The 11,414-nt window shown below is 41.0% G+C and overlaps 1 protein-coding gene and 1 non-coding gene across 4 annotated transcripts; one reads left to right on the top strand and one right to left on the bottom strand.

The window, feature by feature from the left end:
• The first annotated feature begins 6,071 nt into the window (after positions 1-6,071).
• LOC115672874 (D-ribulose kinase) lies at positions 6,072-10,137 on the top strand. Of its 3 annotated transcripts, none has more exons than XM_056304966.1 (9): positions 6,072-6,285; positions 7,006-7,235; positions 7,874-8,013; positions 8,110-8,362; positions 8,469-8,601; positions 8,811-8,899; positions 9,011-9,288; positions 9,511-9,580; positions 9,697-10,137. In XM_056304966.1, exons 2-9 carry the CDS (start codon positions 7,083-7,085, stop codon positions 9,895-9,897), a joined length of 1,317 nt encoding a protein of 438 aa, XP_056160941.1. In that variant the 5' UTR covers positions 6,072-6,285; positions 7,006-7,082; the 3' UTR covers positions 9,898-10,137. The 3 variants fall into 3 exon arrangements, with proteins under 3 accessions (XP_056160941.1, XP_056160938.1, XP_056160940.1); XM_056304963.1 differs by lacking the exon at positions 6,072-6,285 and adding an exon at positions 6,347-6,605; XM_056304965.1 differs by lacking the exon at positions 6,072-6,285 and adding an exon at positions 6,348-6,897.
• A 271-nt stretch (positions 10,138-10,408) lies between these two features.
• Positions 10,409-10,480, bottom strand: TRNAP-CGG (transfer RNA proline (anticodon CGG)). The gene has a single exon. It is a non-coding gene; the product is annotated as a tRNA-Pro (tRNA).
• Positions 10,481-11,414: the final 934 nt, after the last annotated feature.

Below are 11,414 nucleotides of genomic sequence, written 5' to 3' on the forward strand. Positions count from 1 at the left end.
GCGGGCACGTGCTTGTGGGACGCGGTAACTGCGGGTTCCGGCATCGCGGTTAGTGTCGTGAGTGGGATTAAAACGGAGGAGAGGCGCGTGCGAGCAGTTGGCGTGAAAGGTTAATGGGAGCGACTGCGTCCGCAGGCGTGTTGTGGGAGTCGGCGAAAAGATGGTTTACTGCTGGAGCGCGTGAGGTTTGCGTCGGTGGACGGAGGAGTTTTTGTCCATTAACTTCGCTGTTCATCCATCTCTCGTCTTCGGGAACTCTTCTACGAATGTTTGCTGCTAGAACAATTGGGTGAGGAGTTCTTAAATTCGTGATGTAATTAGAGTTTGATGAGCTTTTTAAATTTTAAATAGCGTGATTAAGTCCTTTCATTAATTTCATCTGTGTTGAATTAAAGAGCGCTTTTTTATATTTGTTGCGACTAATGAAATCCGAATCTAATTTTGCATCAATGGCCGAGCTAAGATCTTGCTCCATCACGAAGTCTGGCTCTTTAAGCGCGGGTTCAACCAAGTGCAGTGCGTGAGTTTTGAGTAAATTGTTATCACTATGCAATTGAGGTGAAGGAAAAAAAAAAATAGATGTAGAGACTAGACATAACTTGCTTAGACAGATGCAGCAGTCGAAATAAATGCTAATTCCAACATGGATTTTTTTTTTGTAAGGTAATTCCAACATGGATTTAAATGTAAGTAAATTCAAAATTTTGGGATATTGACCACAAGTCCCAAAATTTTTATGCGGAGTGCAACGTCGATTCCAAAACTTTCAATTGGTCGATCAAATTACAATCATTTACTAAAAAGTGCGATCGAATTCTAAACATTTCAATCGGTTCGATTACTTCCTAAACATTTTTATTGAAAAGTGCAATTAGATCATGAAAACTCCCATTGAGAATTGCAATTTAAGATTACCACGTGCATCAATTTTTGATTGATACATAGAGGTGGATCATATGAGCCAAATAATCGACCAACAGTGAAAACGGGCCAATTCTTGTAAATGTACAGATCAAGCGTATCATGCCGTGTAAAATTCACATTGCCTTTTTGCAGCTCATATTTTGATCCGATATTGCCGATACTAATATTCAGAATTTTTTTTACATAGGTAACGAAGAGTTCGGAATATAATTAATAGCTTATCAAGTAAGTATCAAGGCGGGTTTGAGTCGAGGTCAATCGACCTTGTCCAACTTCGTCCGGCTTTCGTTCCGGAGAACTATTAGATGTACGGAGCGTGCAAAGCCACGCGCGGGGCGAAGCAAGGGAGACATGTGTATATGGGAGCTGTAAAAATGGACGGTGGAAGGGGGGGGGGGGGAAGATGCTCTCCCTCCTCTCCCATGTGATTGGTGTTTCCACCTGTCCTCAGCTTTCCACGTCGGATTCGAGGATGGCGATGTGACGAACGCCAAGCCACTGATATGGTCATGATTGTCCTTTCGCATCCTCCTCCTCCCTCCTCGGCGACATCATCCGCTGTTGGCCCTGGTTTCCCCTCTCCGTCCTGCGACGTGACGTCAGCCTAAGCAAACGAAACCGTATGTGGGGCTTTCCCTTTCGTGTGGGCTTCATTTCAACGGGCAAATATCGAATATTTTTTAAATATAAAGGAACAACGACATAGATGACTTCTTAATTTTGATCCAATATGTAGTGTCATTTGTTCGATATCAATCCCTAAAAATTTGATAAATGTTCAATCTAACACTTCAATTGTATATGAAATTGTTAAATATTATCTTTCGATTAATTCAAGTTCAGGAATAAAATTGAATATTTTTCACATAGTCAAAAGGTTAAATTGAATATGTACCAAAAGTTCATAGATCATATTGAACAAGTCGAAAGTACTGGGGCAATATTGCACATTAAATTAAAATTCACAGACCATATCAAACAAACTAAAAGTTATGAGACGACATTATACATTGTGGGCAAAGTTTAAGAACTATTTATGTTTCTTTCTCAAATATAATCGATATAGTTTCATACATATTTTTTGGCACGAAAATTGGTCAACTTTTCATTTCTTTAAGATATAGGACGTGAGGGGTTGATAGACGGATCAACCAACAAATCTATTTCGTTTCTTAACTATTTATTGTCGATTTAACGTTTCCTCGTACCCGTGGTTGCTTGTCACGTAAGGAACTGCACCCTGTCGTGCCCGTAACTCACCACATTTCCCATTGTTCCCTTATTTCCAAAGGAGAAAGATGGTGGGAGTCAAATTGCGGCATCGCTAGAAAGAGCAAAAAATGTTGCAACGATATAATACAATCCAGCTTGATCATTGCACTAACCCTCGATCGATTGTATTTGCCGCAACAAATTTGGCTTCTCGACGCCTAAGTCGGCACGCAACCCTGAAATCTTGATTAATTAGGCGAAAGTAGGGTTTATTCAACGGTTCACGTTTTTCTCGCACTACTTCGACTAATAAACTAAAATGTTTCGGGCGTGAGGCGAGTTCGATGACAAGCGAAATCCGCATTAAACATTGCAATTTTCGTCCTTTCTTTTTTGGTTCAAACTGTCGTGATATCTTGCATAAGCTATTTTTACATACTCAAGCCGCCGGGATGAAGACTCACTTCTGATTTTGCATATATCTTTCCAAATTTGCCTTCGATTTCGTTGGGACATGATGGAGAATAAGACAAATGAAAGATGATCAAACAAGCTTTCCCTCGCTCGAGTTGACTCGGGACAATGAAATTATGTCGTTTCTTAATTACATTATTGTGAACAGACAATTAGTGCTGATGATGTTCCGATATATAGTAATTACGACCTAATGTTGTCACTTGTCTCGTTATTTTACGATTAAAGGGCGGCTCTGGGGTGGGAATCCTGTATCTACCGACAGACATGTCAAGGTGTTGTTAGCTCTCGTTGAATACTGTTACGATGGGGCCGCATGGGGATTAACAATAGCAAAGAACTAGCGAGGAGCAAGAGCATCGAGTTAAGTTGACCGAGGGCAGACGTGAATAAGAGGACAAAACAACGGATCGGATTAGACTCGTCAAACGGATGAGTCGGAGTGAAAATTATCTAATCAAAATAGATCCATAATAACTATGCAGTGCAAATCTAGTGATCTATACCCAATCCATGCTCGACCTGACCCGTCTTCCATATTTAATCAAATATAAGAAAACTCATATTCAAATTGAGGTGAGACTGAGAATAAGTGAGTCCGAGATCGAGTGAGAGCAGAGAGAGTCATAAATATGGGTCGGGTTTAAATAAGCTGTAGACTCATATATGACCAATTTATGATCCATTTAACACTCAAAACCCATATATGACCCATTTACGATCAATTGATGATCAATTTAACACTCATGTTATGACAAAAAAAAATCTATATAATGTTTAAATCCATTTATGATTTATTTACTGAATACATTTAATCCATATAACTATTCGGCTCACTACATATGACTTAAGAATGGGTTTATGATTCGTTTCGACAGGTTTTATATCAAATCACGGTTCAAAACGGGAAGGAAAACGCTTTTGCAGTCAATGTCCCAACAGGGCTGGAATCAATTGAATTTGCAAATGCTATTGTTTTTTTTTTCCTCTTTTCCCCTCTCAAGCCTATGAGGTCTATCCGTTATAGCGATCCAATCCAATGATGTAGATTAAGAACCTCGAATTGGAAAAGAAAAGAAGAAAAGAAATTCGAAAAGGTGAGAAGTAAAGTGGCGCTTAAGTTAACGCACGCACCTCCTCTCGTACGCAACGGGTCTACCACGGCCACCAACCAGATCGAGCGAAACGCCTCGCGTTCGATGGAGGAGACAGCAAGCAAATGTCGAATTAGATGTAATAGAGATTTACTGCGCCTCATGTAGTAGCGTTGAATCTTGTCCTCTTATTCTCTTGTTGGTTGGAGTGGCTCCCTCCTTCCCATGCACACCGCGAGTTCTTTTGAAACGAGGAGGAGTGCAAACGAAGCAATAATAGATGTGCGGAGTCCATCGCAATTTAACCACATTCCTTTTCTTGTGGGGGGGTCGACATGCACATGCGGAAAAGGTCCCAACCTTGCTTCTTGGTGTTTCGGCCAATTGCCCAAGAGAATCTCCCAAAAAAAACAAAAAAGCAAAGTATTTATATTTACGGGTTCGATATTACAATCTCATTGTTCCGATAGAAGTTATGGATAGTTGTGTTTGATATAACGAAACAAGAGCTCAACTAATAAGTTCGCGCAAGTGCATACACTCTGTCGATCTTTTTTTTTTCTTAGCTTATTGAGTGAATAACGATATGGTGAACCTCATGATTTAATTCAGCGTTAAAGAGTATTTCTTATACGTGTGGGATTAAATGCACAGCACAAGTTCGATTTCCACGATATCAAGTATAAATAACTCTACGTTTAGTTTACTTACCCGAATCGTAATTAGATCGCGTCTTTACCTGATCCATAAGGTTAACGATGGGCACTCAAACGGGTCCATGGTTTATCTACTTCAGATAAAAAAGACCAGCGATTTTCATATGGATTCCTAATTAGGGAATTCAGTGCGGAATGATCAGCAGAAGCAGGAGGAGGAGCAAAGCTGACAATAGCTGTCACCTTTCTACTTTTCAGTGCGGGCAGCAAGTGGGTCACGTGCGATCATCATCTGCAGGGCGCGCTCGTGTAATGTTTCCTTCATCTTTTCTTTTCGTTGGGGACGGGGGGAGCGGGTGAGGGTTCCACATGCCATTAGATTCTTCACTAGCAAGAGCAACAGCACACCTCGAGCTCGATCCACGGTCTGCATCGCGTTTCTTTCAGAAAAGAACCGATCCGATTCCAAGTTTGATGGGTGGCTGTGAGAGTATGGTGCGGCTTCATAACCTCCGGTCAATTCGTTCCATTTGCGTCCTTCCTTTGCAAAAGAAGAACCTGTCTATTATATATAATCAAGGGATTTGGCGGATTAGAGTTTGGTAACTTTTGGGGCATAACAGATGCCACTTCGGTAGCATGCGAGCGGGGCCGTGACCGGTTCGGGTGGGTAAAATAGTTTTTCTTTGGTCCACTGCAGTAGACAGCATTTCGTTACAGGGTACTTGGGCAGATATAGGCAAATGATACTACCTCTGTTTTTGATCTTGTAATTGATATAGTGCTTTAGTTGTGGATGTCCAGTTAAGTGCTGCGCCTCAATGCATTTGGGTGTGCGGGTCAATGTTGCTGAAAAGGGCGGGATCTCGCCGTAGAATGACGGGTCAAGGAGGCCCAACTTTTCTGGAGGGAGAGATGGGCGGGCCTGTTTCACTAACAAATGGTCCAATCCAACAACCTTGCCGTACGTTCCACTTCCAAAATAGGAAGCATTTTTTTCTTGCGTTGATAAACAAAAGTTTGTAATCATCAATCCATTTTTAGATATAATTTACAGTCTTCTGCGTTAATGATCTACGGGTGCAGCAATCACATCTTAAATTTTGAAGACTTGATCTCTTTCAAAGCCAAAAACTTAAATTTCTTCTTTTTTTTTTGTATTTTTTGGGAAATGAAAATGACTGTTCCCTGGTAAGGCGAACCATTGTTTTCCGGGAAGCAATGTGACTCTCTCTCCTTTCTTTTTAACATTGTCATCCGTAGCAACCAACAGGAAACATGGAGAAGAACCCATGCCATGGTCAAAAGTCTTTTTTTTTTACCTTTCTTAAATGTCTCTGTTGTCTGCACCACGATCTGCCGTTCCGAATAAATTACTAAATCATCTATCCAAATAGATAAAACCTAAAGTTCTTTAGAATTATTAGATTAGTAGGTGGATTCGATCTTTACCGCTATATTTGTTTGACAAGGATTGATATTGATCGCCTTTAGATCTAGATGGATTTTCACTGTCGGATTGATTAGACGAGAATTAATATCCGTTGCCGGTGATCAAAAGAAAATCAATGGTTATAAAGAGAGAACTCATGTATAAACACGGGTAAAATGCTTTGTATTTTTTGCGAAGCAATGTGACCCTCTCTCTCCTCTTTTTAAAACATGAGATTGAACTTGTGCCATGGTTAAAAGTTATTTTCAACTTTCTCAAGTGTCCCTCTTTTGCGCCATGACCTACCAGATTCTCGCAGGGCGAAACAAGAATCACCAGCTTTGCTGTGTTCAGAAGATACATCGACGGGATGTCGATATCTCATTGACACCTTTTGCTATATCTCATCGGCACAGTTGATCCTCTGGTGATTTCTGTTTCGTTCTGATTGGCCGTGTTTTTATTAGAAGATAACCTGCCAACATTTGCTCTGGTAATCTCTGCTTGGTTCCTGATACTCCATGTTTTTCTGTTTTTTTCTGATTGTCTGCTGCTTGTGTTGCTTTAATCTTTGTACATGTTGCTGTTTTCCCCTGTTAATGATGTCCTGTTTTTATCTTTCTTCTTCTCTTTTTGTTTTTTGGGTAGTGAAAATGATGGGTCCGTTAATAGGATTACCATCCATTTCATGTGGCGTCGTTTGGCCTTTATCCTTGTAGTAGTCACTGCAAGAGCCGAGGTTCACGATGTCCTGCTCCCTCTCCAACTATCCTCCATGCTTTTCCTCTACGCTGCGATCGCCCTCAGTTCATGGTCTCTCTCTCTCTCGGTGACACTCACGCGATTTAGCAATCAAGTGCAGATGCTTGTGAATTTCGCCATGTCCAACATACTGATCATTTTGCACTGTTTCGGGTGGGGGCAATGCGTGCCCCACGCTGAATTGATGACCCGTGTGAAAATTGTTCCTGCTGCTTTTACTTCATGTCTGTTTACTGTGCCTCTAGTTTTCGGCCCGGTCCCGTGTTTGCCATTGTCAGTGCCGCCGCTAGTTTCTTCCTTTCTTTATTTTTACCCCCGTAGAGATTAGAGAATAATTGCATGAGTACGTGTGTTGAGAATTTCAAATCAATGAATCCACCATGTTAGGATCGATTTCCATTCAAGCGAGTTGATATAGTATGATTTCTAGTGTTTGCTCTTTGATTATTAGGTGTTTGTTGCCCAAAGACGCTGGTTTCAAGAAATGGGTTGTTTAATTCTGCAACTAAAACTAAACCAAGAAGAGGAATGACTGCTCGCGGAAGCATTGGAATGAACCCAGAAATTGGTGAAAGGCTGTATCTTGGTATGGATTTTGGTACTTCAGGAGCCAGATTTGCTCTTATAGACAAGCAAGGCAATATCCATGCTGAAGGAAAAAGGGAGTACCCTGAATACATGGTTCGACTTCTGCTACTTTAACTCAGTTTTTATTCTGTTCTTTAGGGTCACCAGGGCATTCAACTGGAACGTGGAGTCATTGCACTCTCACATTTTGTTTATGGGTTCCATTTCAGCTATGAGTATTTCATTATCCTATTTAGCCGATGCACTTAAAAGATTGTCCATTGTCAGTCGTGCTACCTGAACTGTTTAGCCAATGCACACTCCCAAATTGTTTCCCCTCTTACTTAGAGAATGATGATCACAAGATGGAACTATTAAGCAGTTTATGGTGACCGAGCGATACGAGCATTGAGAATGTAAAGCTTGCTTGTACAAAATTTATTATACTCGTGCCTGCAAAATGGTGCTGGTTCTGGGATATAACATGCACAATGAATGAAGACAGTCAAAAGTGGTTTGAACATCGTCAGTTGTACCCCTAATATCATCAAGCAAGAAAGGCATGAATGGCCTCTTATTAAAAATTTACTCAATTTATTGATGAACGTCTCCTTTTGCATGTCCAGTGATGTTAGAGATAATGTGTCTGAAAAGTGTAATAAATTATGCCCTGGTGAACTGCTAGTTTCTCCTAATCTGAAACCTTCCATTCCCTAGTGTACTGAGAAGTTACGTTTGTTTTGTCTAGAAAGAGCGGAGACGCAAGGGATTGGGTTTCCTCGTGGAAAGTTACTCTTTTCTCTCTCCTGGAAGACATTCCGGTGCATCTACGCTCACTCATTTCTTCTATGTCGGTAGATGGAACTTCTGCAACCACTATGATAATTGACAGGTGAATCTTGTACCGCTCACTGGGATTAGAGAGTTTTTTTTTTGTAACGTTTCTTTTAAAGGAGCTACTGAGTAGGCCTCTTATATGTTGATGCAGCAAATCTGGTGATACACTCGGAAGACCTTTCCTTTATAATGAAAGCTGTCCCGATGCTTTACCAATTGTGAAGTCCATCGCTCCAGAAAACCACACAGTCTGCTCTGGTTCATCTACACTGTGCAAGCTTGTGTCATGGTGGAACTCCAACGATACCGATAAAGGATCTGTGGTTCTAATGCATCAGGCAGATTGGTTATTGTGGCTTCTGCATGGCAAGCTGGGAGTTTCTGACTATAATAACGCATTGAAAGTACTATTCGTTTGAGCTACATGTTTGTTGGTTTTTTAGAAATTATTTTCCTCAGTCAACAATTTTTCATGGTAGATATCATTGGTTCTGCTTTGTTGTGCCACAGGTTGGTTATGATCCAGAACTTGAGACCTACCCTTCTTGGCTGCAGTCTCAGCCATATTCTAATGCTCTGCCTTCTGTTATAGCTCCAGGAAAACCAATTGGTCATTTGAAAGAGGACATTGCTCAAAAACACGGTATGCTTTCCTTCTTAGCTAGCCTGAAACTTTGTTTGCAAGTGATCTTCCTACCTGTTGATCTATGAATCGCTTTGATTTTAGTGTTGTGTATTTGCTGGACATGAGCTCCTGCTGAACTTCCTTTTTGCTAAATCGAGCTCCTGCTGAGCTGGTAGGCTTGAAGTTTGACATTGGGACTGATGCTCACTGATGACATTTTTTGGCAGGTTTTTCAAATGATTGCGTAGTGTGTACAGGGACTACTGATAGTATAGCCGCATTTCTTGCTGCAAGGGCAACACAACCTGGAAAAGCTGTGAGATTTCTGGGCATAAATTAACAGTTTCAAAGACGTACTGTTTTAATCGTATGCAGACTTTTCTATTTCTTGATGCTTGAAGAGTTTATTCTTATACTTTACGTCTAGGTGACTTCATTGGGTTCAACACTTGCTATTAAATTGCTGAGCACCCGGAGGATTGAGGATGCGCGGTATGGGGTTTATAGCCATCGCCTTGATGATAAATGGCTTGTTGGAGGCGCTTCAAATACTGGCGGAGCTGTTTTGAGACAAATCTTTACTGATGAGCAATTAGAGAAATTGAGTGAGCAGATAGATCCATCGGAAGCATCACCTCTAGATTATTACCCTCTTCAAACTGCTGGCGAAAGGTTTCCTGTGGCAGATCCTAATATGATGCCCAGGTATGGATGTTAAGATATCTTAAAGCTTTTTGCCTTGGCTTCATTTCTTGATCGTGGATGACATTCTTATGTCTTCCGGATCATTGGCCAACCAAAATTTGAAATCGAGGCAGCAATGAGAAAAGGCTAAACCTGATTGTGAACCTTCCTTTATCTGATGAAGATTCGAGGATAGTAATTAAACAAGTATGGGATTTCTAATCATAGTCATGGTTAATGCAGGTTACTTCCACGCCCAGAAAGCAATGTTCAATACTTGCATGGCATTCTAGAATCTATTGCGCGTATCGAGGTACAACCGACATTTGGTCGTGTATCCCCACTTTCTAATTTTTGCACTGTCAAGAGTCGAAATGAGGTTATGTAGTGCAAAGCTTGGACCCATGATGTCAATTTGCACATGTGCAGGGAAAGGCGTATAGCTTGCTGAAGGATCTGGGGGCGACTCCGGTGGAAGAAGTGTTCACAGCTGGAGGTGGCTCGAAAAACGAGAAATGGATAAAGATACGCGAGAGAGTGCTCGGCGTACCCGTGAGCCGGGCCATCCAGACGGAGGCCGCGTACGGAGCCGCCTTATTGGCTTTGAAGGGTATGGAGGGAAACATATAGCCAAAGCATCAAACTAGCAACAGCAGGACAGAACCGGGAACTAAGAAAAACACTCAAAATCACCTGTAAAGCTCACTTTCACGAGCGAATTCAATTTGTTGTGGTTAAGAAGTTGAGAATTTGCAAATACCATAAGAGGCTTCAATTACAGCATGAGTACTTAAAGGTTGTGATACCAGGATGTTGGCTTGTTCTCTCTAGATTTTTTGTCTTCCTTGGTGGGGACCGCAGCGTTTTGCCTTTGCGTGTGTGAAAATGGATGAATGCATTCAGAGGAGATGCGAAAAGATAAGAAGATAAATTTCCCTCACCTCCGAAGTCAAACATAACATGCCCTTTTCCGTGCGCCAAATGCGATCTTCACGTGATGAAGTGAGGAAGAGAGGTCCACATTTTAGGCGAGGCAGGCTCAACCGCAACTGCCCACCAAAAAAGAAAACAAGATGAAGAAAAGAAAACAAGATGAAGAAGGGGGAGGTTTTGGCCGAACAAGAAGTAAAAAAGAGCGAAAGGGGTGTTGCGAGAATCGAACTCGCGACCTCTCGCACCCGAAGCGAGAATCATACCACTAGACCAAACACCCGTTGTTGGAGAATGTTGCAAATTAATTTAATAAAAACAAATGCACCAGAATTCCATCGACGCCCCCGTCCTTTATGCTATGGTTTCGCCGTCATATGCCAAGCCAGGAGTAGGGACCGACGTGGATTCTTTTGTGCGAAAGAAGACAACAGCCTTGCGATATGATTGGACTACGTCTGCAACGGCGGAATGAGTTGACAATATTGGTCCATTCATTCTTGGAGTCTTGTGCTACTGACATGTTCGTGTGGATCCTATTCACGTGTCCATAGCCTATAGGGGAAAAAGAGAAGTACGCCAGCGTTACGACTTTTGTCATCATAGATGATCGACATAACGGGCTCAATTATTTTTAAAAATTTCTTTTCTATATATCTACGACCAACTGACGCTGGTAACTGAAAAATCTACAGTGAGGTGGAATCGTAAAGATCGTTAAATTACCTAATCAAAATGAAGTCATAAGAAACCCCAACTTATAATTAAAGTGACACGTTTATCCTAAACTTTTTTTATGTCATAAAAAATTTTACCAGTACTCGCGTGGTATATTTACCTCAAGTTTTTTTTTTTCAACATTAAAAATCCCAAACTTAATACTCATACGATACATTTACCTTCCGTTAAGATTTTCTTGACAAACGTCACTAAAAATCTTATGTGGTTACTTACATGAATGACAGAAAAAGCTATTGGTGTTGAGGTGGTGCTCATGCGGCAAAAATATGTCAACTACTCGTATGCTTCTTTTTCTCGTTTTCTTTTTTCCTTTTTTTTTTGTCCTCCTTTGTTTTATTCCTTGGCGACGGTGAGGATGGTGGCGAAGGTGGAAGAAAAAAAAAGGAGAAAGGAATCTTGAAGGAGGGTTAATATGTTGCGCAAATACAAGTCTTGAGATTTTTGTTGTCATAAATTTTTTTTTTAGGATATATATG

Source organism: Syzygium oleosum, unplaced genomic scaffold (assembly GCF_021117445.2).
Source record: "Syzygium oleosum isolate NSW1041296 unplaced genomic scaffold, Sole_v2.1 Sole_v2.33, whole genome shotgun sequence".
NCBI lineage: Eukaryota > Viridiplantae > Streptophyta > Magnoliopsida > Myrtales > Myrtaceae > Syzygium > Syzygium oleosum.